Here is a 24,046-nt window from a genome sequence, read left to right as displayed (position 1 = left end):
TTCCCTGGTTTTGTTTGGGTATCTTATTTGTCTTTTCTGTGTCCTGAGGCTTTGTCAGCCTCACATAGTGGTGTATTTGAAGTTCAGGAACCAATTTGGTGTTTCCAGTGTTCTGTCTTCATGTGCAGTGGAGTCTGATAGGACTGTGGAGAGGTCAAGTTTCTTCCATATCAGAATTAGTGTTGGAAAGGATGCTAAGAGATCATCTTCAAGTCAAGATCAATTACATCTACCTGTTCAGAAGTACTGATCAGCCTGTTCTCAAAGATCTTTAACATGGCCATAGCCTACTCATGAAATTTCTCCTACTGCATGCTGCCCTTGATATTTTTTTTCTTTTTTCTCCTGGTGTTTAGCTTGTATCATTTTTGCTGACTCAAGTCATTACTCTTCTTTATGAAACTGACAAAGAGAGTGCTTCAAAAAGGGAGGGGAAGGCAGAATTTATTTACATTTAGGTACTGTTCTCCTCCAACCACTTGTTTTCTTTGGCTGAATATCTTCAGTCCTTTTAAATTTTCCTCAGGGTCTTCAAAAGAAAAAATCGCCTTACTCTCCCCTCTCAAAAGACCTGCTCAAGTCAGTCCATGTGTTTAGAGATGAGATAGCCAAAAGCAGGCACAGTAGTTCTATGGATGTCTTTGAGTGGAACAAAAGAAATACGTAGCAGCTCTGCAGCCTGTACATACCATGTGTGTATATACATACTGAGATATTTGCACTTTCAAGCAGGAAGTTGAATCCGGTTTATCTTCTGACTCACAAGAGCCTCTTTTCCAGAACTGCTGGCTAGCTGATTTTATTCCATCCCATAATAGTATTAAATAATTATATGCACTAAGGATAGTAAATTTCACTTGTCCGTATTCAATTGCATTCTGTTTTTTCATAAGCTAGGATGGAATTTTACAGCTGAAATCTCCAAGAATATTGTAAATTCTGTTGGAGTGAGGTTTTGGAGAAGCTCTATTAAGGACATTTTTCAAGTGTACTGAATTAGTATGTTGAGAGCCATTCCTTTCTCTAGGCTACCCCGTGGTGAGATGAGGAGGACTATAAATTGTTCAGTAAATAGTTTCCCGTGGTATGGCTTTGGTTTCTTTATTCCTTAACTATTTGGGTAGTGTTCAGCTATGTCCTTGTCTTGTGATTTACTCTTGACAATTGTGTCACCCTTCCAGACTCCTGCCAGAGTGCAGGATATGTTCAGGACACTGAACATCTCACCAGATGGGCTGTGACTGCAGTGACCTGGGCTCTGACATGGGCTGTGACTTGTGCCAGTGCCGCTTTCCTGGAACCAGCAGCCATTTTGCCAGAGGGAAGCTTGGGACTTATTTGGGTGGATTTAAGATTCTTCTGTTTGTATAACCTACCAGATTCTTGAGTCCAAGCAAATTACAGATGTTAAATACAATTCAGAATAAAATTAACAATGTTTCAAATGTGTTACCAGTTATTTTTGGAAGTATAATGATGCTGGTTTCCCATTAGTCTCCTCTATGGTCATTGAGTAGATCAGTGTCAGCTTTCATCTCTTGTTGGTAGTGCAAACAGAAGCATTTACTGCCTCGGTAAAAGTGATGTGAGTAGAGATGTTTTCAGATCAACTACTTCTTATAGTGTTTGCTACCTGATTAGAATTGGAAAGCATCAGATGAGTCACTTTTCCAGCCTGGCGCATGCCATGAGACAGGTAATGCCAAAAAATAAATAAAATTTTTTTTTTTTTAAAATTGAATTTACTTTTACAGAGTGGGGTTGTTTTTTTTTTTTTTTTCTCCTGCCACTTGACTATAGGAACTATGGTATCTTTGAAACAATTAGGCATGCATCAGCAGAAGGTCATCTTTGGATGTTCTAGGAGAGCAAATGTCTCCTTTTTAATACAGAATCAAAGCCAGCTGCAGAGTTTTGGAAACCAGGCACAAGTACCAATAATTCTATAGGCTAATATTGTATAACTGAAGTTCATGACAAACTGCTTTACAGAAGCTTTTTAAAAGCAAATATGAGGAAATGAGATATCTCAAGTTTAGAGCAGAATTTTTCTTGGAAAAGTGCTGGAGTCTTTCAGGAATACAGGAATTGTGACTCCCTCTTCTAGTATGGATAAAACAGTAGGGACATTTTCTGCTGCTGCTGGTTAGTGACAGAAACTCAGAAACTTGGTTTGAGAACCAAGCTTTTGTTTCTTTAAAGCCAAACCGTACCCAACCACCTACAGAATAAGCAAGACCTTGGCATAACTTTCCTTTAGAAAGCCCCACAACTTTCTGAAGTTCTTTAGTGTTTCTCCTCCTGTGATGGTGCAGGTCAGTATGTTGAACTTCCATTGCATGAGGGTGTGCTTGGTTTCCAGGACAGGAGATGATCTGGTTTTGACCACTGAGATCATTCTGATCATTGATCTTTGAGCAGTAAACAAAACAGGAAACAAACTGAGGTTTGACTTCCTACCAAATGAAGCTGTCAGGGTCTGTGTTTTCTCATGTGTCCCTAATTCTTTTTGTTTGAGGAAAACTGCTTATTTGTGAGTTGTTTCATTTCAAGGAAACTGATTATAAGTGTTATTTGTAAGTACTGTGTTTTTTTTTTTTTTCTCTTCACTCCTGGGATCTACTTGGGATTTAGTGGTTTGATCAGGGGGTGGGCTGAGGCCAAGAGATACACAGCACAAGCTTCCTACTGGATCTCAATGAGAAAGGCCCTCCCAACAAGTGGTTTGATGAAATAGCTGTTTTAAGAATAAAATAGAATAAGAAATATAGATAAGGGGAAAATCTCACATCTGTTCAGATACTGGGAGCCCTGCCTTCATGCAGCATCACCCAGAGCCAAGTGGATTTTCCCACAGCACACTGTCCAGATCCTGTCCATGGAAGGAGGTTCTTCCTTTTTGGTCATTTGAGCTATTATTTTCCTCTTCTTGTTCTGTCTTGTTTAAAGTTATTTTATTAAGCCATTTTTTTGTCAGGCCTTTCTTACTGAGATCCAGGAAAAAACCCTGCGCGAGCTCTCTCTGTACCTCATACATCTTGTCTCTGTGCCTCCCACATGGTCATTCTCTGCCTCCACCTCGTGCCACTCTGTCACTGTGTGTTCTGCTCCCCTTTCCCCTCACAGTGCAGAACATGTACCCACTGGTTATGGTTTTATCTTGGGGTTTTATTATGTATATTATCTCAAGTTTGTTTCAGACAACCTGGATAACTTGTATAACAGGGTTTGTCCTGATGTTTGTCTGATGCTGGAGGAAAAAAATATGGAATGGCTACCCTAGGATTTTCTTCTCTACTTAAATCATACTGATTAAGATTTTTGTAACTTCTGAAACTGTTAACAGCTCTGCCCCAACTTAATGTAAAATTCAGTATTCCTTCTTGGTCAATTTTCTGCAAATGACAGAATTCATTTGTGTGTATTTGTAGAGGTGAATAATGGACAATTTTCTTGAGTGATCACAAGTTTACATCAAAACATTGTGTCTGTTGAAAATTTTGGAGTTGCTGTTTTGACTGTTGAACTGGTCAGTGTTGTAATTCCAGGTTTGATGAAATAATGTAAAGAGCCCCTTCGATAGGAGAAGGGGAAGTGGTGAAGTGATTTTTCAATTTCTAAAATACTCAAGTATCAAAGGAGATTCATGCATCCTGTACAAATGAGGTAGTGTAGGCCTTCAGTTGACGTGATGGAAGATTTTATGTTTAAAAGCATAATTTGGATTGTGAAAGTGGTTATGATTATGGATTTATGTTGAGGTTTCTTTAATCTTAACTTCTAACCATGCTCCTCTGTAATTTTTTTTTTTTTTTTTTTTTTAGTGTTGATGCCTTTCATAACTAGAGTCCATATTCTTGTAGTTCTGTTTTGCATTTACCCTGAAAAACTTTGTAGTAGTAAAGCAAAATGAGTATTCCTGTGTAATCTTACTGGTTTCAGGTCCTGCACAATTCCTGTCATAATTGTGTAGCACTTCAACTGCAAGCCTCTCTTGTGAGTTAAGCTAGCTGTGTGCATGTCCTGAACTTTCTTCTTTTGCTGTCTATGATGATTTTAGGTGGAGAACTTCATTTCCTTCAGATTGGAGGGACCTGTGATGACATAGATGAAGCTGATATACTTGTAGATGGATCCCTTTCCAAAAGTGTAGAACAGTCATCAGAAGGCACCAAGCCCTTATCTAACCCTTCTAGTCCAGGCATTACAGGTAAATTGCACATGTTTAAATATATTGTATATAAAAATGCTTTTGTAATTTTTGGAAGTTGCATATTACAGTGATTTTTGAGTTCTTTAATAGCATGCTGCTTTATACTTATTTGCTGCCTGATGCTGGAGTTCTTTAGTTGCTGTGTGTCTTATCACTGATTGTGTACAACTCTAACAGTTTTAGCAGTTCTGAATTTAAGAAAGGAAAAGACAAAACCAAAAACAAATCACTTTTGGATAACTGGTTGTTTTCCTGATATCTACATGTTATTTTAACTGTGGCAGACAGGAGAAAAACATAATTGTGCAGACACTGACCTTCCCTCATAGCTTAAATAGACTTGAGCTCTTTATTTGGAATTAAAATTGTATGTTTATTATGTAAAACTGCCTTTAAGTTTCATGTGGAAGCTGTACAGCTCTACTCAATAAAACAGTACAAAACATATTCAGCAGTTGTTGTTGTGCACTGTGAAATTGATGCTCTCTGTACTTCAAGCAGTGCAGTTGGTGTTGATAAATTGAGCTTATGATGGGAACTCTTGGATTTTTGCTCTTAGCAGTTTGTCTGGTTTGAGCTGTGCTCAAATTGTGTTGTCATTTACCTACTAGTTTCTTTCCTGGAAAGGTTGTCTGCCCTTTGACAGTAAGAAATAATTCTTTCCAATTGTCAAAATTCTATTTTTGTCCTAAACATCATATTTAGGTCTTGTCTTTACTGCAGTTCTCATATATCAGTCCTGTCACCAGTCTGCTGCCTCTTGTAGTATAATGTCTCACTTTGGCAAAATAAGGACTCGAGTGGGAGGGTTGTTCCTTTTGTAGTCAGGTAGAAGGGGAAAAATGTGAGGGGCTCCTCCTGCTTGTGAGGGAGAGCAGTGACTGTGTAGGTTATGGGAACTCATGTGTGGGCCTCTCGATCTTTTTTCAGCCCTCATCAAAGATGCTTTACTGTAGATAACTTGCTGCTAAAACTTAACAACAAATCTCATTTTGCTGGTTAAGCCTGAGGAAGGTTTGAGTCATGGTGAGGTTTTTGAAGTGTGTGTATATATATATAGACACATATATATATATGTAGTCTTGATTTGAGTTTTAAAGGGAGTTGTTTATGAGAGAGATGTAAAATTATTTTTTTAATTTTTGTTTAACGTGCAATTTTTGAAGATAGAGACACAAAGCATAATTATTTAGCTGAGTTGGAGTTTTGCTCATGTCTGTTGGGACAGTATAGGGATTTATTGAGAATAGATGACCTAGAAGATAAAACAGTAATATAAAGCATGAAGGTAAAGCAATGATACAATAGAAATAAACCATTCATGTAGCTATGACTGTTTCGGAGAAGTAATGTTAATTTTGGATGTGTGTGGTGGGGGGTGTCTGCCTGCAGTTGCAGAGGACAAAAATATCTGGGAGAGGACTAAGTAAGCAGTACCAGGACTGTTTTGGATCACATCTTTGTTGTCAACAAGCTGCTTGCTGACTTTCTCCACAAGCCCCTGCTTGCTGCTAGCCTTGTAACACTTCAAGTTGTGTTGTGTTATGTTTGTATGACCCCTGATTTTACTCTACAAGAAATGTCACGGTTTAGGGTCAGGGCTGCCCTCAGACCTGTAACAGATGTTCTCTGTTAACTCCTCTTCCCCACAGAGGGGAAGAGAAAAGGAATAAGGGAGGGACTGATAGATTAGAAAAGAAAAATAAAACGGCTTTAATAAAAATGATAATAATAAAATGGAATATGTACAAATATGTGCAAAACCAGTATGGAACCTGACTCCCCATAATGGCAGTACACCAATGCCACCCCCAGCTGGGGAGCAGCCCCCAGGGAAAGGTCCCAGGCTGGACTCGGCTGCAGACAGCGACTGGGGCAGGAGCCGGGTTCTGGCACTCAGTGCAGGAACACAGGGCTCGGGATCAAAGGCGGGATGGACGGAGTCCTCCTCGGACACCGGCCACTGCAGGAGCAGCAAAAGGGAGGAAGAAGGGAAGGGCTTGACCCTCATGAGCCTTCAGCTTTATACCAAATATGAAGGATATGGGATAGAATTCCCCACTGGTGAATTTAGGGTCGCTTGTGCTGTCTCCTCCTCGCTGCAAGGTGCAGCTTTTACTTTCTACACCCCTCTCTGTGGTACACAGGATTTAGCAGTGACCTTGGTGTGCACACCAATCCTTGGTAGTAACTCTGAACATGGAGTGTTATCACTGCTAGAAGCAGAGACTGTCTGTGAAAATATGCTGCTGACTTCAGACAGTGCAGTTAGTTAGAAGAGCACTGAACAGAATTAGTTGTGTTCTACCCCAAACCAGGATAAGAGCTGATCAAAAGAGGGAAGGAAAAGATGCTTTTTGCCATAAAGTTATCTGTACACAGCAGTACAGCAGTTGCTGTCATCTTTTCTGCTTTGAGGACTGAATTTCTCCTGCTCCCCTTCTTTTACACCAGAGGAGCGATTCTTGAAGTTTGAAAACCTCAGGTAATATTGTATGTAGGTGAGGGAAAGAAGTCTGTGGCTTTCTTCTGCACCTTTCTGCTTTTGCTAATGGCAAATCGAGCAGTAAAGAAAACATGAATATCCAGGACGCAGACATGCTTCAGAGGATGCATTTCCTGCACAGTAGCTTATCAGCAGATTTCAGTGACTTCCCATTAAATGGTAACTTTGACGAACCTGATGAATCAACTTTATGATCGTTCCTGTTTAAATTCTGCCAGTACTGTAATGGGCTAATTTTTGTTATTCTTTTTTCTCATTCTCCTCCCTATCCAGCATTCAGTATAGCCTTGAATATGGCTTATGGGAACAAGAAAGAGATTTACTTACGTGTAGACTTCAAAGTAGCTAGATCTTTTGCTTGTTAAAGCTGCATGTACTCCTTTAAGCGGTCATGTAGTTCAGGTTGTAGTATTGCTTTATTTTGGTCTCTAATGGTTTTCAAGGAGTTCTTAGATACACAGTAATGTTGAGATATATTGAGTGCTGTTTTGCTGTGGTGTCAAGCTGAGCCATGAAAAGCTGTGAGAGAAGCTTGATAGTCATAGGAAGCCAGTGCTGAACTGGGCGGGCTGGGCAGGAAGAACTTGAGCTGAATAGTTGCAGAGCTCCTGGTCTGAACTATCTGGGTTAAGGATTCTAACGTCAGTAGTACTGGGTTCTTGGCATATAATGTGAATGACAGCTAGGATAGTGCAAACATTTTCTATGTAGTGAAGCTATCAGCTTGTGTATGGATCATGATCAGACATTGCCACTAATATTTATCAGTGTTGCTAATCTTTTAATCAAAGTACTAAACAGCAGAAAGAAACTATTTTCTTCTGCTTTCATCTTAGCATGTTTTTCAGACAGATACATAGCTGAACAGAAAGCTTTCTGTTCAGGGAAATGAACTCCAAGATGGATCTGACTGAGCGTAAAGTTTTGATCCATGTATCTCATTCACAGCTGATGGCAGCAGCAGGGTGTTTTTATAAAATCAGTTTACGTAGAATCATAAAATTCAGAATCATAGAACACTTTGGTTGGAAAAGACCTCTAACATCATCTGTTAACCCTGCTCTACCAAATCCACCTCTAAGCCATATCCCCAGTTTTCTCTGAGGCTGAAAGGTGCTCTAGTCAGGATGGAAACCACATCAGTGAGCACAAGCTTTTTCCCGTATATTGTTCATATATGTTGTGGCCTTTGCACATGTCTTAATTTTTCTCTGTTGTTGGAATTCTGGAAGGTATTTGTGGTGGGTTGACCCTGGTTGAGCAAGAGATGCCCATCAAGCCACTCTGTCATCCCTCCCCTTTCTTCTCCCTCCTCTGCAGAGCAAAAGGGGAAGGGAAAATAGCATGAAAACAAAGTCCTTTGTGGGTAAAAACAAGGGCAGTTTCATTGGAAAGCAAAGGGAAGCAATGCCACGTGGAAGTGAAGAGCAAAAACCAAAGACTTAGTCTCTGCTTCCCATCAGCAGGCAATGTCTGGCCTTTCCTGGGCAGCAGGGCTCCAAAACGCGTAGCGGTTGCTCCGGAGGACGGAGGAGTAGTGTCCCCCCCCACACTCCTCTGTACTCACTTTATAGTTGGGCTGACATCATATGCTCTGCAATATCCCTGTGGTCAGTTCAGATCAGCTGTCCTGGTTATGTTCCCCCCAGGCTCCTGCCCCACCTTGCAGGAAGAGCCTTGGTGCTGTGTGAGCCCTGCTCAGTGGCAGTCACAACATGGGTGTTATCAACAGTCTTCTAACTCCCAGCACAAAAGCTCTGCACCAGGAGGGCTGCTATGGGAAAGTCAGTTCAGCCAGCATACAGCATTTCTTAAATTTTATTTTCTAGCCTGCATTTACAACTTGGATACATTTTAAACTGTATTGTTTTAGAAGAAAATATATTAACTTTACTGAGTTGTAGACCTTACCTTAGGTAAAAATTTTTATTTCCTTTTAAGGAGCAGTGTGTTCTTTGTGGTAAAGTGCTCTAAAATAGTGCTTTATTTAGAAGCAAATTGAAAAAGAATATTAGTTTTTCTGACTGGTTTAAAATGTTTTTTCAAGTTTGCTATTAGAACTTCAGCTTGTCATAATTCACTACTACAATGTGACAAAAATAATGTCATTTTGCAAAAGAAGCCAAGTATACTTGACAGTGCTGGAAAGTTGAGCCCTTCATTTTTAGATTATAGGAGTCAATACCATATTACATGTGGTTGCTCTGTGAATTTGTAATTATTTCTGCTGGAGGGGAAGGGAGAATGAAACCAAAGAAAATCCAGTCTACTCAAAGATAGAACTGTTGCACAGTGTGAGCTATGATCTCACTTCTCATTGCAGTGTCATATAGCTAATGAGGTTCACATTTGGCAGTAAAAAATGTGTTTGCTGTATTATTGAAATTAAATTTCTAAAGCAATTCTCATTTTTAATATCTTAAACATTTTCCTGCCTCCTAGATTCAAAAATAAAAATCATAGTTTTACAGTAAGGGTGATTTTTTTTTTTTTTTTTTCTTCTCCACTGGACTCTGGGTGTCTCATCTTGAGCTTCTCCACTTCTTGGGAAGAACTGATGTATCTTTCTTCTCTCAAGCTGGAGGATGTGATCTTGTTATTATTCTGATTTCAGCCTGTCTTGCTTTTGCAAGATAATATCTACATTCAGACTTCCCTGTGGTGTAGGGGGGAAGGTGGTATTTGTGTTAATGGATTTAGTTATTCTCCCACCTCCCCTGGGGTGGTGATAGTAGTAGTCAGCAAATTTTCTCATGTTGAAAACCATCTTTTTTTTTTGTTGTTTTTAACAAGTAAAATGTTTTCTCCAAAATGCATTTTTAAGAGATAGTACTCAAAATGTAAGAAAATTGACACTGTGCATAACTTATTTTCCCTCCAATCTTCAGTACTTCTTTCTTTGAGAAAACCTGATTATTTCTAGAGTTCCTTTGTAATGTTATTTTAGGTGTTTGTCGTCTTAGGATATTTCCATTTTCAGTACTTCAATTAATGTTGTTGTTTCCTCATAACAAGACTTGAATATGGAGACAAGGAGACAAAATACTTGTCCAGGCCCAGTGTCTTTTAAGTGCATTACATAAAACATGTTTGTTTTTCACTTACCCTTTTTATAAGCTAAACTGGGAGCCTTCCAAAACATTCTAGTAATCCACCATAAAAAAGTCTATACTCATAAGCAGGTGCCAGAGTTATGTTTTAAACAGTGATAAAAATATTACAATTGCATGGTAATTCCATATGTCTGTTTTCATAAAATATAAAACTTTTTTTTCATCTGAGTCAGTAGAGGTATTGAAAAAATGTTTTAATCAACTTTACATCATCAAAGTATAGTTTGCTAATTACTTTTTCCTGATGCTTCCGTTAAGTCTTGGCATACTCACTCAGAGTTCTCTGTACTTAGTCCAGATGAGCTGCCTTCAAAGCATACTGGCTTCATGGCTAGGGTTGTTTGGTTGCATGTGGGTGGCTTGATTTGGAGGGGTTTTTTTTGGGTGGTGGTGTGTTGTTTTTTTTTTGTTTGGGTTTTCTTTTTTTTTTGTTTCTTACAAACTTCATCTAACACAGTTAGTTTTACCTGTAACTTTATATAGTTCAAACCATGTACAGGATGTTCTGGAAAGTATACCTGTGTGCTAATTAGCATATGTTCTGTATGCAGGAGTTGATCTTCTGGTGGACCAGCCATTTTCCCTTGAAACCCTGACATCCCTGGTGGAACTGACCCGTTTCGAGACCCTGACGCCACGGTTTTCAGCCACTGTCCCTCCGTGCTGGGTAGAAGTCCAGCAGGAGCAGCAGCAACGGCGGCACCCTCAGCACCTGCACCAGCAGCACCATGGGGATGCAGCTCAGCACACTCGAACCTGGAAGCTACAGACAGACGGGTAGGCGGGGTAACGGCGCAGAATCATCTCTGTGTTGCTTGGCTAGTTTGGATAGCTTGTGTGATGATAAATGTCATGCAATTTAGCCCTTTTTAAGTAGTGTGCAAGCTCAAGAACGTGTACTTTTGGAGACAATAATACCTATTTGGTGGTTTGCATTATAGGCCTTTGTGAGATCGCTGGAGTTGTCTTATTGAACCACTTGAAACCTTGGACCTTGAAACAAATTAAAAAGTCAGGTTTTGAATTAAGTGTATTTTTGTTTGCCAAATATTGCTGTTTTATTATCTAACTGGATAAACCCATTTGCCAGAATTAGAAATGCTCTTGATTGTATCTATAGAAGTCTGATTCACCCTTCTTGGGCATACACATGTTCTTAGTACATTTTTTAATTGGAAAATGCAAGCTGCAGGTGCTAGTATGACTAATTAGCTGTTTGAAAATCGTATTGTCATTTATTTTAAAGTCTGAAGATAGAATCTAGATTTGTATCTGTGCGTGTCAAGTTAAATCTTTATAAGTAAGGTTCCTTGCAAAATAACATAGAGTTAAAACTATTATTTATCTAGTGTGTTCAGCAACAGTAAAGTTGGTAAAAAAAAAAGGGAAAAGTAAAAAGCTATCAAAATGAAGGTATAAGGAAGCAGACAGCAAAGGTAATAGCTGTTAAAAGGAAGGTGAGAGGTGAAACATTAGTGTCTGAATATTGTTTCATTAGAGGAAAAGAATTATGCCTGCTGCAAAGTAATACAGGAACATGATGAAGTAAAATTAAAAGTTTTGATTTAGTACTGGAAATCTCTGACAGCTGCTAAATGACTCATTAAAATGCTTAAATTGCAGTCCCTTTGTTCATAAGTTAGAACATGCAGCCTTAAGACTGAGAGCAATGTTAGCTCTTAATTAAAAGATATCTGGGAAGAAACTTTGATTTCTAGATTATTTTGTTGGTCCTTAATAAGAGGTTCCTTTTATCTCCTCTTTGAGGTTCTCATGGATTCCTATCAGGATGTGGGATTACAGGGTTAGATGGATGAGTAATGCAATTTGATGTGGTAATTCTTTTGTTTCTCAAATAGATGGGAGGTAGTCCTGTAAATGTGTTTTAGAGAGTGGCATTATATTACACGTGGACTCTTTCAGTCTTACTTTTTTTTTTTTTTTTTTTTAGAAAAGCCTGTGCAATAAAGAAAACAGAAAAAGCAGAGTCTGATTTACCTTATGAATTATCTAAATGTCAGTATTTCCCATTCAGTGGCAGTTTAACTGAAATAAATTGGATTAATCCTTTTTAAAAAAGTACATGAATTCCTAATGTGCTTTGATAAAACAGTGACATCTGAGTTCCCTGGCTTTTTCTCAAATTGATATGGGAAATATCTTATTTGTTCATGCTATGCAGACATACTTGAAAATTTGTGAAAGAAGGAAGACCTAGGTATTGATGTGCTTTCCAGTGTTTAAACTTGGGAAATGCATCCTCAGTTGTAGTGTAAGATCAAACATGAATGAGATGTTCTAGAAAAGAGGAGCATGTGAGAATGACAGTCTCTTTCCAATTTAGAACACAATCTTGATTGTGTGTTCTTTAAAAAGATGTTATAGACTTTCAAGGGATTCAGAGGTGAGAAAAGTTGCTAAAGGAACTTGCTTAGATAATTAGAGAAAAGTGAATTTAGGATGGGTATGCTAAAATACAGAGAAAATAATTTTTTTTCTGCTTTGAAATTTCACACATGAATAAAGAGGATGTAAAAGGGGAGTTTTAAAGGAGAAGTTTAAGGGCATTTTTTCACTCATCACAGAATCAGATTGTGACGTTCATTGCCACAGGTATAAGATCATCTTTCCACTGCTGGATTTCTGTGCGACTTCACGGAGGATCATTATTCCATGCACGCCTGTTGAGAGATACTTAAAAATTGAGCATCTGCCACCAAATTTTGTGAAAAATAGGTTTCTGGGGTAGACAACAGTTGTGATTTGGAACGTCAGTATGCATTGTATGCAACATGCAAACTACAAAAGCCTGTTGCAGAAAAATGGATTTATTATCCGTTTCTGGCTTTGTAACCAGATCTCTAATTTAAATGGGCTGAGCAGAATATTAGTCTTGGAGAAGGCTTGCTCCTTTGAATGTCTGAATCAGTCCATGCTCTGCATGACATCTACAGGAATACTCAGACACACAAAACCACCCCCAAACTTATCTGTTTTGCACTAGGCCATGTAATTCTCCAAGCTGGAGGAAAGACATGAGTGGTTCTAAGTTTTTAAAATTCTTTTTTCCCCCCTGGATTTGTGGGATGAATTTTTGTTATATTTTATTTACCTGAGTTATTTATATAGTTAGATGGAAATTATTCACTGTTACTTCTTAAATCATGACCACAAGCTTGTTTCTGTCCATCTTTCCTCCCAAAATCACATGTTTGCTATGTTCCTTGTTCTGGAAATGTGGTGTGTCATTTCATTATATATATGTGGGATCTGTTATAAGGGCATTATACTTGACTGAGGGAGATAAGGCCTTCAGGAATACTAGTGTAAAAAAAAAAAAAAATTGCCAGTTGTTGATCTACTTTTAAATGGTGTTCTGCACAGTACTCAATGTGTAATATTATTTGGATTAAAATATATTTTTGTAGTTCAGATGTTAGAAAATCACTTAACCAATATTTATAGCAGCAGGCACAGTTTTTTAGTGTTCTAGTTACACAAATAATCACAGGCTGTCAAAGTTACTATGTTTTTAAAAATTATTTACTCAAAAATTGAGAAGATCAGGAAGTGAAATTATTTTTTAAATGTATGCAAGTGTGACAATTGAGACATGATTAATTTTATACAAATTACTGTTTTGTGTGAACTGGTTTTTTGCAAACCTTAGTGTATCAGATCGTGGAACTGATCATTGAGGGGTAATTATTATCTTCAGTTTACACTTTCAGTGTAAACCAAAGTTGGCTTCAAAAGGAAAATATGACTCGTTTAAAGAAAGCTGCATCCATTTTGCACAGCACAGGTTTCTGAGTGTGCACCTGGTAAGAAGGATTTATCATCCTGTATAAATTATCTAATGTACTTTAAAAATAATTTGAAACTAATATTTTGAGTGTCCTGGAAAGTGACATTGTTTAACACTTAGCAATTGGAAAAGGCCAACTTAAGAGATTTCAAAGTGGTTACTATCATGCTTTCACACACTTCACTGATTGGTAGATATTTTTTTTTGTGATTGTTTTTTTTTTCATCATGGCTTTTTTTCTAGAAATTGAGTAGCTAGTATTTATAGTAATATGGAAAGAGTACTGTAATAAGAAATCTTTTTCACTGATGTTTTTATCTGAACATTGATTTGCTGTCCCTTATCAGTTGACTTTTAATGTTCTTCACAAAATAAATGTGGTTTACTGTTACTGCAATGTGAAAGACTTTTAAGAAATTCATGTGGATGTCAACTAATGCAAAATAAGTTTTCCTTCTTGTTAAAGGCAGTGTGCATTGGTGGAGAATGCATGGGGTAATGCTGCTTGTGTGATCTGAATTTTCTCTTAACCCTGGGTCATGGTCATCTTTTTTCCTAACAGCAACAGCTGGGATGAACATGTCTTTGAACTGGTTCTGCCTAAAGCCTGTATGGTCGGACATGTGGACTTCAAATTTGTTTTGAATTCAAACATCACAAATATTCCCCAGATTCAAGTGACTTTACTGAAAAATAAAGCTCCAGGCTTAGGGAAAGTCAATGGTAAGAAAACTTAATATTTCTTGCAGGATATTATTTCTATTCTCAAACTTACTGTTCTCTGTGGTATATATTAGAAGTACTGCTTGAAATGGTTAAATATTTTGGGTTTACTTATTTCCATTTTATTTTATTTTTCATCATCATGGTCTGTTTTCATTTAACACATTTTCCCTAAATTTTGTACAAGTAAAAGTGCATAGCTCATAAAGATTCAACTGCATTATTATTCTGTACTGCCTGAATCCTACAGTCATTAAAACAAACGACTGTCAAAAAGTGTTATCAATTGTAAAACATCACAGAAGTTGCCTGCTGAAACAAATTGCGCTTTTTTAAGTTCTCCATACTATTTTTAAAATAACGACAAATTATTCCAAATTACAGAAGGAAATGATTTGCCAGTGTCTCCTGGATGCATAAGAGAAGATAGCAAGGCTTCTTTTGGTGGCAGGAGATCAAAACTGACTTTCTTGGGAATTCTCTCATTAATTAAGCTATGTGAAAGCTGCAGTATGATTTCACCAATGGTTCCTTGCAGCTTTGACAGGGTAGACCAAAGTTATGAATGCTCTCACCTTGGAAAAACTCCTACCTGGACTCTGCATTTTACTAGCTCTTGGGGAACCTGGGAGTGGGTAGCATGAACTGAAATGTCACTTCTTTGATGTGGAAGAGTTTGTGCCTCCACTGGGATTTTCCTGTGGTGAGAGTGTTCATTGCATGTCCTGCTGCCCTGTCTGCTTGGGTTTGAAGGTATGACATGCAGTGCTTCCTTTTATTGAGGTGTTAATTGGTTGTCTCCGTCTGGCCACCACTTTTTGAAAAGCTTCTAGGAACTCAGTATTTCAAAGAAAACTTGTGGTTATTAAATTGGCTTCTGGTTATCGAGTGCATTTCAGAGAAGAATGAGCTTGATTATGAAAGTGTTTGGTTTTTTTTTTTTCTGTTTCTCTAAAGAGCACCTCTATTAAACATAGGTGATGGAGCTGTAGATTTTAAAAAGCAATACAGGCATACCAGAGATCATTGACCCTCTTTCATACAACTTCTCACTCTGTAGTATCCCCCAGTGTTTTAACAAGAAGAAAGTGTACTGGAGATACTCCTTCTGAGCAAATGGTTCTTATGAGTCGGTAATTCTTTGAAGTCACTTGATTTGGCTGTGAAATAGATTGCCAGAACTTTCTGTGGATTCTTCACAGTACAGCATACCAATCATAAGACATGACCGAGCTCTTCCAGAAAGCAAAAATTAAGTTCTTTACATGCAGTGTAGCAGAATTTGCTTTTTTTCCTGTTATGAGTAGGGTGGAGAAAGCATGGAGTGGAGGTCCAGGGTATACATAGGCTATCTGGAAAGGGTTGGAGGATGTGAGAGCACCTGCAAGGCAACCTTGGCAAGGTTATTCTTTTAATTCTTGATTCAGTAGGCTTGGGGAGCCTCAGCTAACCAATGTGCTCTCAAGTGTTAATGTATTGCAGTTTTTTCATATCCTTTTTCAATTTCTTCAGCTTTGGAAAAGGACCTTAATGACATTTGCCTTTTTTCCTGTGCACTACTGAATGAAGTAATAGGGCACTAAAGATTAAATGGTAAGGGAAAGGAAACGTAGGTAATTTATTATCTAATATTATCTGGATATTAACCAAAATGTGCCAGTCCCAGGGAGAAGTAATATTCAGGATTGTTTGGTGGCCCTTGAAAATGTGCAAAACCTTCAGACTGAAATTCAGTTGACTTCACCCACTCTTGCCTTTTCCATAGGGGGAGAAAGAAACAAATTTTCAGAAAATGAGACCTAAGGAAGATGTGTATGGGAGAGTTTATTCAGTCATTTTTTTATTTTTTTTTTTTTTTGTACGACAGGAACCCTGAAACCAGTTAAACATGTAGTGTGTAATAACAGGAAGGCCAGAGGCATAATTCTTCCGTTTGGGAACTAATAATTTTCATCTGGCAGTTAATTCATTGTATGTGCTTCTTGTTCATTTGCTTGCATGTCCTCTTCCTCTGTGACTCATGAGAAATGTTGAACTGAAAAAAGAGCTATACTTAAGCATTATAATAATGTCCAATGTTTGTCAGGAGTGATCCATTTATTTTCAGTTTAAATTCTCAAACTTTCAATAACAGGTCTGGTTACTTAGGAGTAATCTGCAGTTCATTATTAGGGAAAATAATTTGGGCAGTGGTAAAACAAAGCAGGCTGCTTACAGATCATTTAAAGAAATATTTTTTGAACTATTTGCTGCAGCTTCAATGCAATCCTAATATGAAAAACATGCCTTTGTGAATTTGTGGTTCTTATAGTAGAAATAGTATTTTGGTCAGAAAGTTGATAAATTTGATATGAAAACTACTGCTTCCATTTTCTGTGAGCCTTAAGCAATGTTTACAAAATCTTGCTAATATTTTTATTTCCAGAAGCAGCAGTAGATAGACAGATAACATTTCCGTTATCTCCAGCTCATAATATTGAAATGGAGAGAAATGGAAAACCAGGACTTGAATTCAGTGAAGAAATGCAGTATATGGATGTAGAGGAACCGCAATGTAAGTTTTATTCATCTTGTTATACTTTTTTTAAAATATGACCTTGAGGGTTGTTGTTTTTTTTTTTTTTTTACTTTTAATGATATACCTCAATTTCTCCATAAAAATTTCCTAGCCATTTAAAATAGACTAATTTTGCAGCCTTCTTCAATGTTACCTCTCACTGGTCTGTTTACTGTATGAGTTGAAAGTTTAACAATAACACACCAAAAAAATCCCAGCAAACACTACTGAGGAGTTTTGATGCTTAAATGCAGATTAGTATTTGAATTTAGAAGTAGATTAATGTGGCACCTTTGTAACTTAAAATCCTACCTTATTCCAGCAGTATTTTACTTGGTTTCCTTAGCTAGTTTTATTAAAAGTTTTCTTTGCATACCTGGCTTTTGTATCCACTGCTGCAAACCAAGAAAAATAATAAACAGATAGTAAAGAACGCATAACTAGTCATGTTGACTTTCAGCCACATCAGACTTGCTGCAACTGCTTTTATAACATTTTTCTTAAACAGTACTCCTCTACAAAATCTTTGAGAGACTCTGAAAGGAGATCAGATTGGATGCAAGTGAGGGGAGCTACAGACTAAAAATTGATAGCTGGAGTGAATCAGATCTATGAGTCTTTTTCTTGCTCCTTTCAACAGTCTAACTTTTACACCTTCTTTTCTTTTGTGTGATTAGGCTTATCTAGGGCATGACTTTAAAGATCCCTTCCAACCCAACCATTCAGTGATTCTAGGAATCTTAGAAAGTCATGTCAAAGGGTGAGGGAAGGGATCGTAGGGGTGATAAAAGTGCTGGAAGGAGGTGTTTCATGCTGAGAAAGAAATAGATGAGCGTATGAGAATTTCAAATAGTTTCAATATACCATAGGAGAAACAGATTAGGTTTGGGGTTTGTGTTTTGGTGGTATTTTGTTTTGTTTTGTTTTGTTTTTTCCTTTCCCGCAACAATTCTGTCCTTCAGAAAAGACCCAGTGAGAGTTGTAAATTAAAATATATTGCTTCATCGTTTTATCGGTTGTGTATTTTGTGGCTCTGATGAACCAGTCAACATACATATTATCCATATAATATAACTGAAAATGCTTTGAAAACTGTCATTTACCTTTATTGATTTCACAGGAAAATGACTAAGAATGAACCTCAAGTAATTGTTAGGTTTTTGATATAGAATTTGTATGTATTGAGGAATCACAGGTTGACATGGTGCATTTTTAACCCATGCATTTGATCAGATTTTTGTGATTTAATGATGAGTAATTCAGCTTGATATTACTCATGTTTTTTAAGGTCTTAGATTGTGTCCGTTTCTGGAGGAACACAAGGAGGATATACTATGTGGCCCAGTATGGCTTGCTACTGGACTTGATCTATCAGGACATGCTGGAATGTTGACACTAACAAGTCCAAAGCTTGTTAAAGGTAAACCAGTTGATTATGCTGTTCACATGAAGTAGTGTGACTAAAGTGCATCTCATAATTCTGTATTTGTCTTTACTTTCACATTGACGAATTTTACGTTATAACACAATAGCAAGTTACCTTTTCAATCTGGTGCTGAAGTACTCTAATTGATGTAGTTGAGCTCTGCTTGTACACTCTATCTGTGAAGTTGAAATATATTTACAGCTTGCCCTAGTAAACTATGCAAATTTTCTTCTCTCACTCCCCTTTCCCCTGCCCCCAACTTTTAGGCATGGCTGGTGGCAAGTACCGCTCATTTTTAATTCATGTGAAAGCAGTGAATGACAGAGGAACAGAAGACATCTGTAATGGTGGCATTAGACCAGTTGTCAGAATACCATCTTTAAAACCTCAGACTAACAAGGGCCATTCTCTTGCTTCATTGTTGGCAAAAGTTGCAGCAGGCAAGGTAATGAATAGCCAAGAAAGAAATCTCTGTTAAAAGTTCTAGAATTGGTATGATCTATGTAATCTGAAAACAAAACAACTTTTAGGAGAATTAAGATCCATGAAAAATTACTTCTTTAAGAGTTGACACTGTGAACACCTTCAAGAATCTGCGTTCAAGCATCTCTAAGTTGCTACTGTGCAATATAGTTGAAAAGGTCTGTTCTGCCACTTCCCCGTTCTGAACACTTTTTTGTAACTTCTGTGTCCATGGATGTTTTCAACCTGATACGCCTCATCCTCGTATGAAGATTTGTGTGTGTGTATTTTACTCTTGATTGTTGTAGATCTAAGATTGGATGATGTGATGTACATCTTGTGGACATTATTAGAATGGTTAGAATTCAGTAAATTACAGAACATTGTTAAATTTAATGTTATGTATTAAAGCAATTAATTAATAAAAGTAGTCTATTTTAATACAGTGCTTAAACTGAGAGATTTTACTGAACTGTATGCATTTTGCTTAACCAGGTAGACAAATGAAGTAGGCAATGTGATTTACAAATTTATTTGTTCCCCCCAAAATCAGGAAAAACCATCTAGCAAAATTGAAGCCACTAATTCTTCAAGAAAATCAGATAATCTGAGAGGCTGTGATTTACTTCAAGAAGTCTCTGTAACGATTCGAAGATTTAAAAAAACTTCCATTTCAAAGGAAAGGTTAGTAGATGTTTTTAAATTGTAAAAAAAATATTAGCTTTAGTTACACTTCTCATAAAATATGTAGCTCTCAAAATAGCTCAGGTCAAACCACTGTTTCAACTTGTCATTTCGTAAATGTATTTTATATGGAAAGTCCTGGAAATTGTGAGTTCATGGGCACTGTGCTATGCAACTTGTGGTAGAAAAACACCATGCATGACATTGTATGTTGAGTGATGATGTGCCTGACTTGAAAAGGCAACTGTAAATAAGTTTTCCTGGTAACTTTGGTAAGTCATTTGGACAGATTTTTTTTTTTTTTAAAGGAAGCATCTTTCCTTTCTACTTCCACACGTTGTCTTGTTTCTTACAGAAGAGAATACGTCATTTGTCAAAAAGCTTGATATCAAATTTAACTGGCATGTTCATACTCAAAATACTGGTTAAAGCCTCTTATGGATTGGTGCTACTCACCTAAATGCGAGTAATGTACTGTTTAATCTGTATGACCGTCCAACACCCCACAATGCTGTAAGGGGCAGTGCATGTGTGCATGGAAAGTATCATATATTTCTGTGTGCTAGTTTTCCTCTCATTTAGGCACCTTTTTTTCGCCACTCTCAAGACAGGATACAAAGCTGGAGGGACACTTTAATGGGAGAATGGCCATCCTGGATAATTACCTTTTTTTATTTCCTTCCCCTCCTCCCCAGAGTTCAACGGTGTGCCATGTTACAGTTTTCAGAGTTCCATGAGAAGCTGCTCACCACTCTTTGCAAGAAGACAGATGATGGTCTGACTACAGAACATGCTCAGAGTCTTGTGCTAGACACACTTTGTTGGCTGGCGGGAGTCTATTCAAATGGACCTGGCAGGTAAGAGAGAAATTATGTTTTAATTAGCATGGATGCTTCTCTGTATCAACTCTGATTAAAAAATTGGAGTGTTATCTCATTCTCTAAAGTGTGCAACTTTTTCTTACAGCTCAAAGGAAGGAAATGACAGCTTGCTTTCTAGAACACGTAAATGCGTCTCTGATATAATACGTGTTTGCTTCTTTGAAGCTGGACGGAGCATAGCTCACAAATGTGCACGATTTCTTGCACTATGCATCAGGTCAGTGCTAATTATTTACTTCTTAAAAATGTATTTATATTTTGGGGGTTTTGCATGTAGTCTCCATTGTATGTATGCATTTGTCATTGTTTGACATGGAATTTATAAAGTGGCAAGATCTGGAAGATCTGCAGAGAAATGGACTAGGTAGGTTATGACTGCAGAGAACATCAGTCTTTCAACTTCATCTTCTAGAGGAGATTTGATGATTCAATCTTGCTTCATTAAATGTTAGTGTCTATGTGTTTCGTTGTAGCAATGGCAGGTGTGACCCGAGTCAGCAGGGGTTTGGATCCATTCTTCTAAAAGCTTTACTTGACAATATGCCTCTTTTGCCTGCTGCTGCAACAGGTGGTATGTACACAGTGTTTGTTGTCATAAAGATACACAGTACATTTATGTGATGTACTCTAGGTGGTCCTGCTCTGGCAGGGGGGTTAGACTAGATCATCTTTCGAGGTCCCTTCCAACCCCTATGATTCTATGATACATTTGTTTTTTGGCATGGTTGATTAAACTCTCTTGTGAAATAAGAATTAGGTAACTGTTGTATTAGTATACACTACTTCTTGGAGAGTAGGCTGGTCAGTATCCATGTACAAAGTATGCATTTTTAGCTGGTGGCATTTTAAGCAAATTAGCTTGCTTAAAATGGAGTGCTAAGGCATTGATGTTTTTGGGAGAGCTTAAGTAAGTTTTGCAAGAATTTTCAAAGGTGTTCAGCAGCCACAGATTCTGCTGACATAAATAAGAGTGAGGATTGTCTGTCATTAGGAGGTGTATTTCAGGGAGCCTGGCTATAGAAATGTTGTCCAACCAGCAATCCACTTTGTTACTTCTGCACCAAAAGGAAATTTTTAACTAAATTAAGTTCCTTCATCAATGTTGCAGAGTAACGGTATCTTAGCACTTTGTTGGAGCCTTTTCAGTGCCAGACAGAATGGGAAGATCACTTTCCACTCATATTTGGGCTGGCAAGACCTGCTTCCTGTTTCTCACAGTATGATGTTGAATTGCATCTAGCCTGGCATCACCAAGGGGTCTTGCAGGAAAATTAGTTTGCAGTCCAAAACACCTGTTGTGCTACCACCCAGGTAGAAGCATTTAAGACGCTGCTATTGAGGGTTATGGAATGCATGGGTGGAGGAGAAAGAAGCTGGGGTTTGTGTCTTCATACAGAACAACTGCACTGTGCTCCCAGAACTGATCTGTAATGGAACTGTGCTGCCAGCAAATACAGAATGGGGTGACAGCAGACAAAAACAGGATAAGAGGAGAAGAGAAGTTGACTGTAGAGTTAGGGCTTGGATCTGAAGGGATTGGAACCCCTAACCTAGCACCTTAGTGTATCAAGAGCATTTTGATTGTGCTCAGTAGAAGCAGTGGGCAGAAGCAATGAAAGAGATATGTGCGAAGATGTCTCTTGAGAACATTTTCTTCTTCAATTATGAATTAGTTGATAAGAGAATTGGAAGTACTTGTGCAAACTAATGATTACAGAATGATTCTAAATTGAGGTCCATAAAAAAAAAGAAGAGAGGGAGAAGGCTTCCTAGTCTGTATTCAGTAACCGTTAGATCCTTAACTTATCACTTCCATTGATTATGCTTCAAAGCATGCTTTGAGTGGAAAGTTCAGATCATATTTCACCTGAAATATTTTTTTTTTTGAATTGTAGGTTCTGTGTATTGGTATTTTGTATTGCTGAATTATGTAAAGGATGAAGATTTGGCAGGATGTAGTACAGCTTGTGCATCACTGCTGACTGCTGTGTCCCGACAGTTGCAGGATCGCCTAACACCTATGGAAGCATTACTTCAAACAAGGTACTAAAAATGTAGTTGTTGTAAACTTCATAAAACCAAACATACAAACTGTCTAATATCATCCTCTGGTATTCTAAAAAAGTTTGGCTGCTTATAAAAAGGTGCATTTTACCATATTTGTTTGAACGAGGATTAACTTAATACAGCTCTGGAAAATAGTTTTGACTTCTGCCAAGTTAAATGTGGATTTCATTGCTATTTTGCAATTTACAGGGGACTTTAAATCAGCAAATGTGTATGTAATGTTTGAAGTCTGTGCAAACCTCAAGTTAGTATTTATGATTTTTAGTGTAAGGATTAAAAAACATGACCTATTTTTAATATGTATGGGAGGGAATCAAGTATTCTGAACGGTTTCAGTTCTGCATACTCCTACACAAAATAGCAATCTTATCGTAAGCTGAGCATAAATTTCATGTATTGCTACTGAAGATCCTAAGTGTAGAGAACTGGTGTAATTTATTGGGATTGCAGGTTCTTTCTGTGAATTACATCAATGTGATTTTGGACTGTGATGTTGGATCTTTTACATCTTGAACTGATTGACCATTTAACTTTAGATTGACATGATACATAAAGGAAACTGGGATTGCAGGTTCTTTCTGTGAATTATATCAGTGTGATTTTGGACTGTGACGTTGGATCTTTTACATCGTGAACTGATTGACCATTTAACTTTGGATTGACATGATACATAAAGGAAATCTCTGGTGGTTCAGTTTTTGTAGCAGTTTCCAAAGCCACATTATGATGATGGGAACGTGCCGCTGTTATGCAGCTCTTTCAGTTGTGATTTGTCGCCAAGAGTTTTCCTCCGAGTCGTGCAAGATCAAGGTAGAGGTGGTTTGGTAGAGATTAGTTCAGACTCTTCGGATCAAATTGAAAATTTAATAAGCTAAATTTGGAGGGGAGGGTGTTTGTTTATTTTTAGTTGGTTGGGTTTTTTTAAAGGACTGTAATCTCAAAATACTTGATAAAAAACTTGTTTGCAGTTATGTTTGGTTCTTTATCTTTTTCTTCTACATTCCCCTTCTTGATTGTCATTTTATTTCACCAACTGTAATCCTGGGAGCTGATTAAGATGCTTATCCCAGCAATAGAAATGGTGACTGGATAATGGAGAATATTGAAAAATACAGAGTGAATTGGAAAAAGACAGGATTTTGTGTTTTCCTGTTGAATTTTCTTTAGAAACCAAAAAATGGAGGAGAAAACAATTTTCATGTCATGAAAATTCCCATTGACATGAGAATGACACCTTTCTGTGGGCATTGGCTGGTTCCTTCCTATAGATTGTTTCCAAGTGTTTCCTTTAAACAACATACATGAAATAGAAGTTTTTTTCTTTTCCAGTTACCTACTTATGAGTTTGGTGCATGTGACATTTCAGATCACTTAGTAGTGAACACAGCTGTCTGCACCTCAAGGGAAGCTTGCTGAAGTGAGCCCCTGTTCTTGACATCCTTCAGGCCTAGGTTTTCTGAATATTTCTAGGTGGTGTTTTGTTGATTTTCTTATTGGAATGAAATTTGTGTTCTCTTAACTTGGTTATCCGTCCATATCCAATATCCCCATGTTTAGGATAAGAATAGCATCAGACACATCTGTCTAATCCCATGTTTGATGACCA

The 24,046-nt window shown here is 37.6% G+C and overlaps 1 protein-coding gene across 1 annotated transcript in view; it reads left to right on the top strand.

Moving 5' to 3' along the window:
• BIRC6 (baculoviral IAP repeat containing 6) overlaps positions 1 to 24,046 on the top strand; it is a gene marked incomplete at its 3' end in the record, with an annotated part of 148,445 nt that overhangs the window by 15,726 nt on the left and 108,673 nt on the right. The window contains exons 10-20 of the mRNA XM_008949811.1: positions 4,061 to 4,210; positions 10,384 to 10,609; positions 14,203 to 14,363; positions 16,789 to 16,917; positions 18,209 to 18,340; positions 18,613 to 18,791; positions 19,362 to 19,492; positions 20,188 to 20,349; positions 20,459 to 20,590; positions 20,847 to 20,944; positions 22,269 to 22,416. Coding sequence (XP_008948059.1) covers positions 4,061 to 4,210; positions 10,384 to 10,609; positions 14,203 to 14,363; positions 16,789 to 16,917; positions 18,209 to 18,340; positions 18,613 to 18,791; positions 19,362 to 19,492; positions 20,188 to 20,349; positions 20,459 to 20,590; positions 20,847 to 20,944; positions 22,269 to 22,416 — 1,648 coding nt within the window. The remainder of the gene's footprint in view (positions 1 to 4,060; positions 4,211 to 10,383; positions 10,610 to 14,202; positions 14,364 to 16,788; positions 16,918 to 18,208; positions 18,341 to 18,612; positions 18,792 to 19,361; positions 19,493 to 20,187; positions 20,350 to 20,458; positions 20,591 to 20,846; positions 20,945 to 22,268; positions 22,417 to 24,046) is intronic.

The sequence above is a fragment of the Merops nubicus genome, unplaced genomic scaffold (assembly GCF_000691845.1).
Source record: "Merops nubicus isolate BGI_N331 unplaced genomic scaffold, ASM69184v1 scaffold4181, whole genome shotgun sequence".
Lineage (NCBI taxonomy): Eukaryota > Metazoa > Chordata > Aves > Coraciiformes > Meropidae > Merops > Merops nubicus.
Note: the sequence above shows the minus strand (reverse complement) of the source record. Positions and strands in the feature narration are given on the sequence as shown.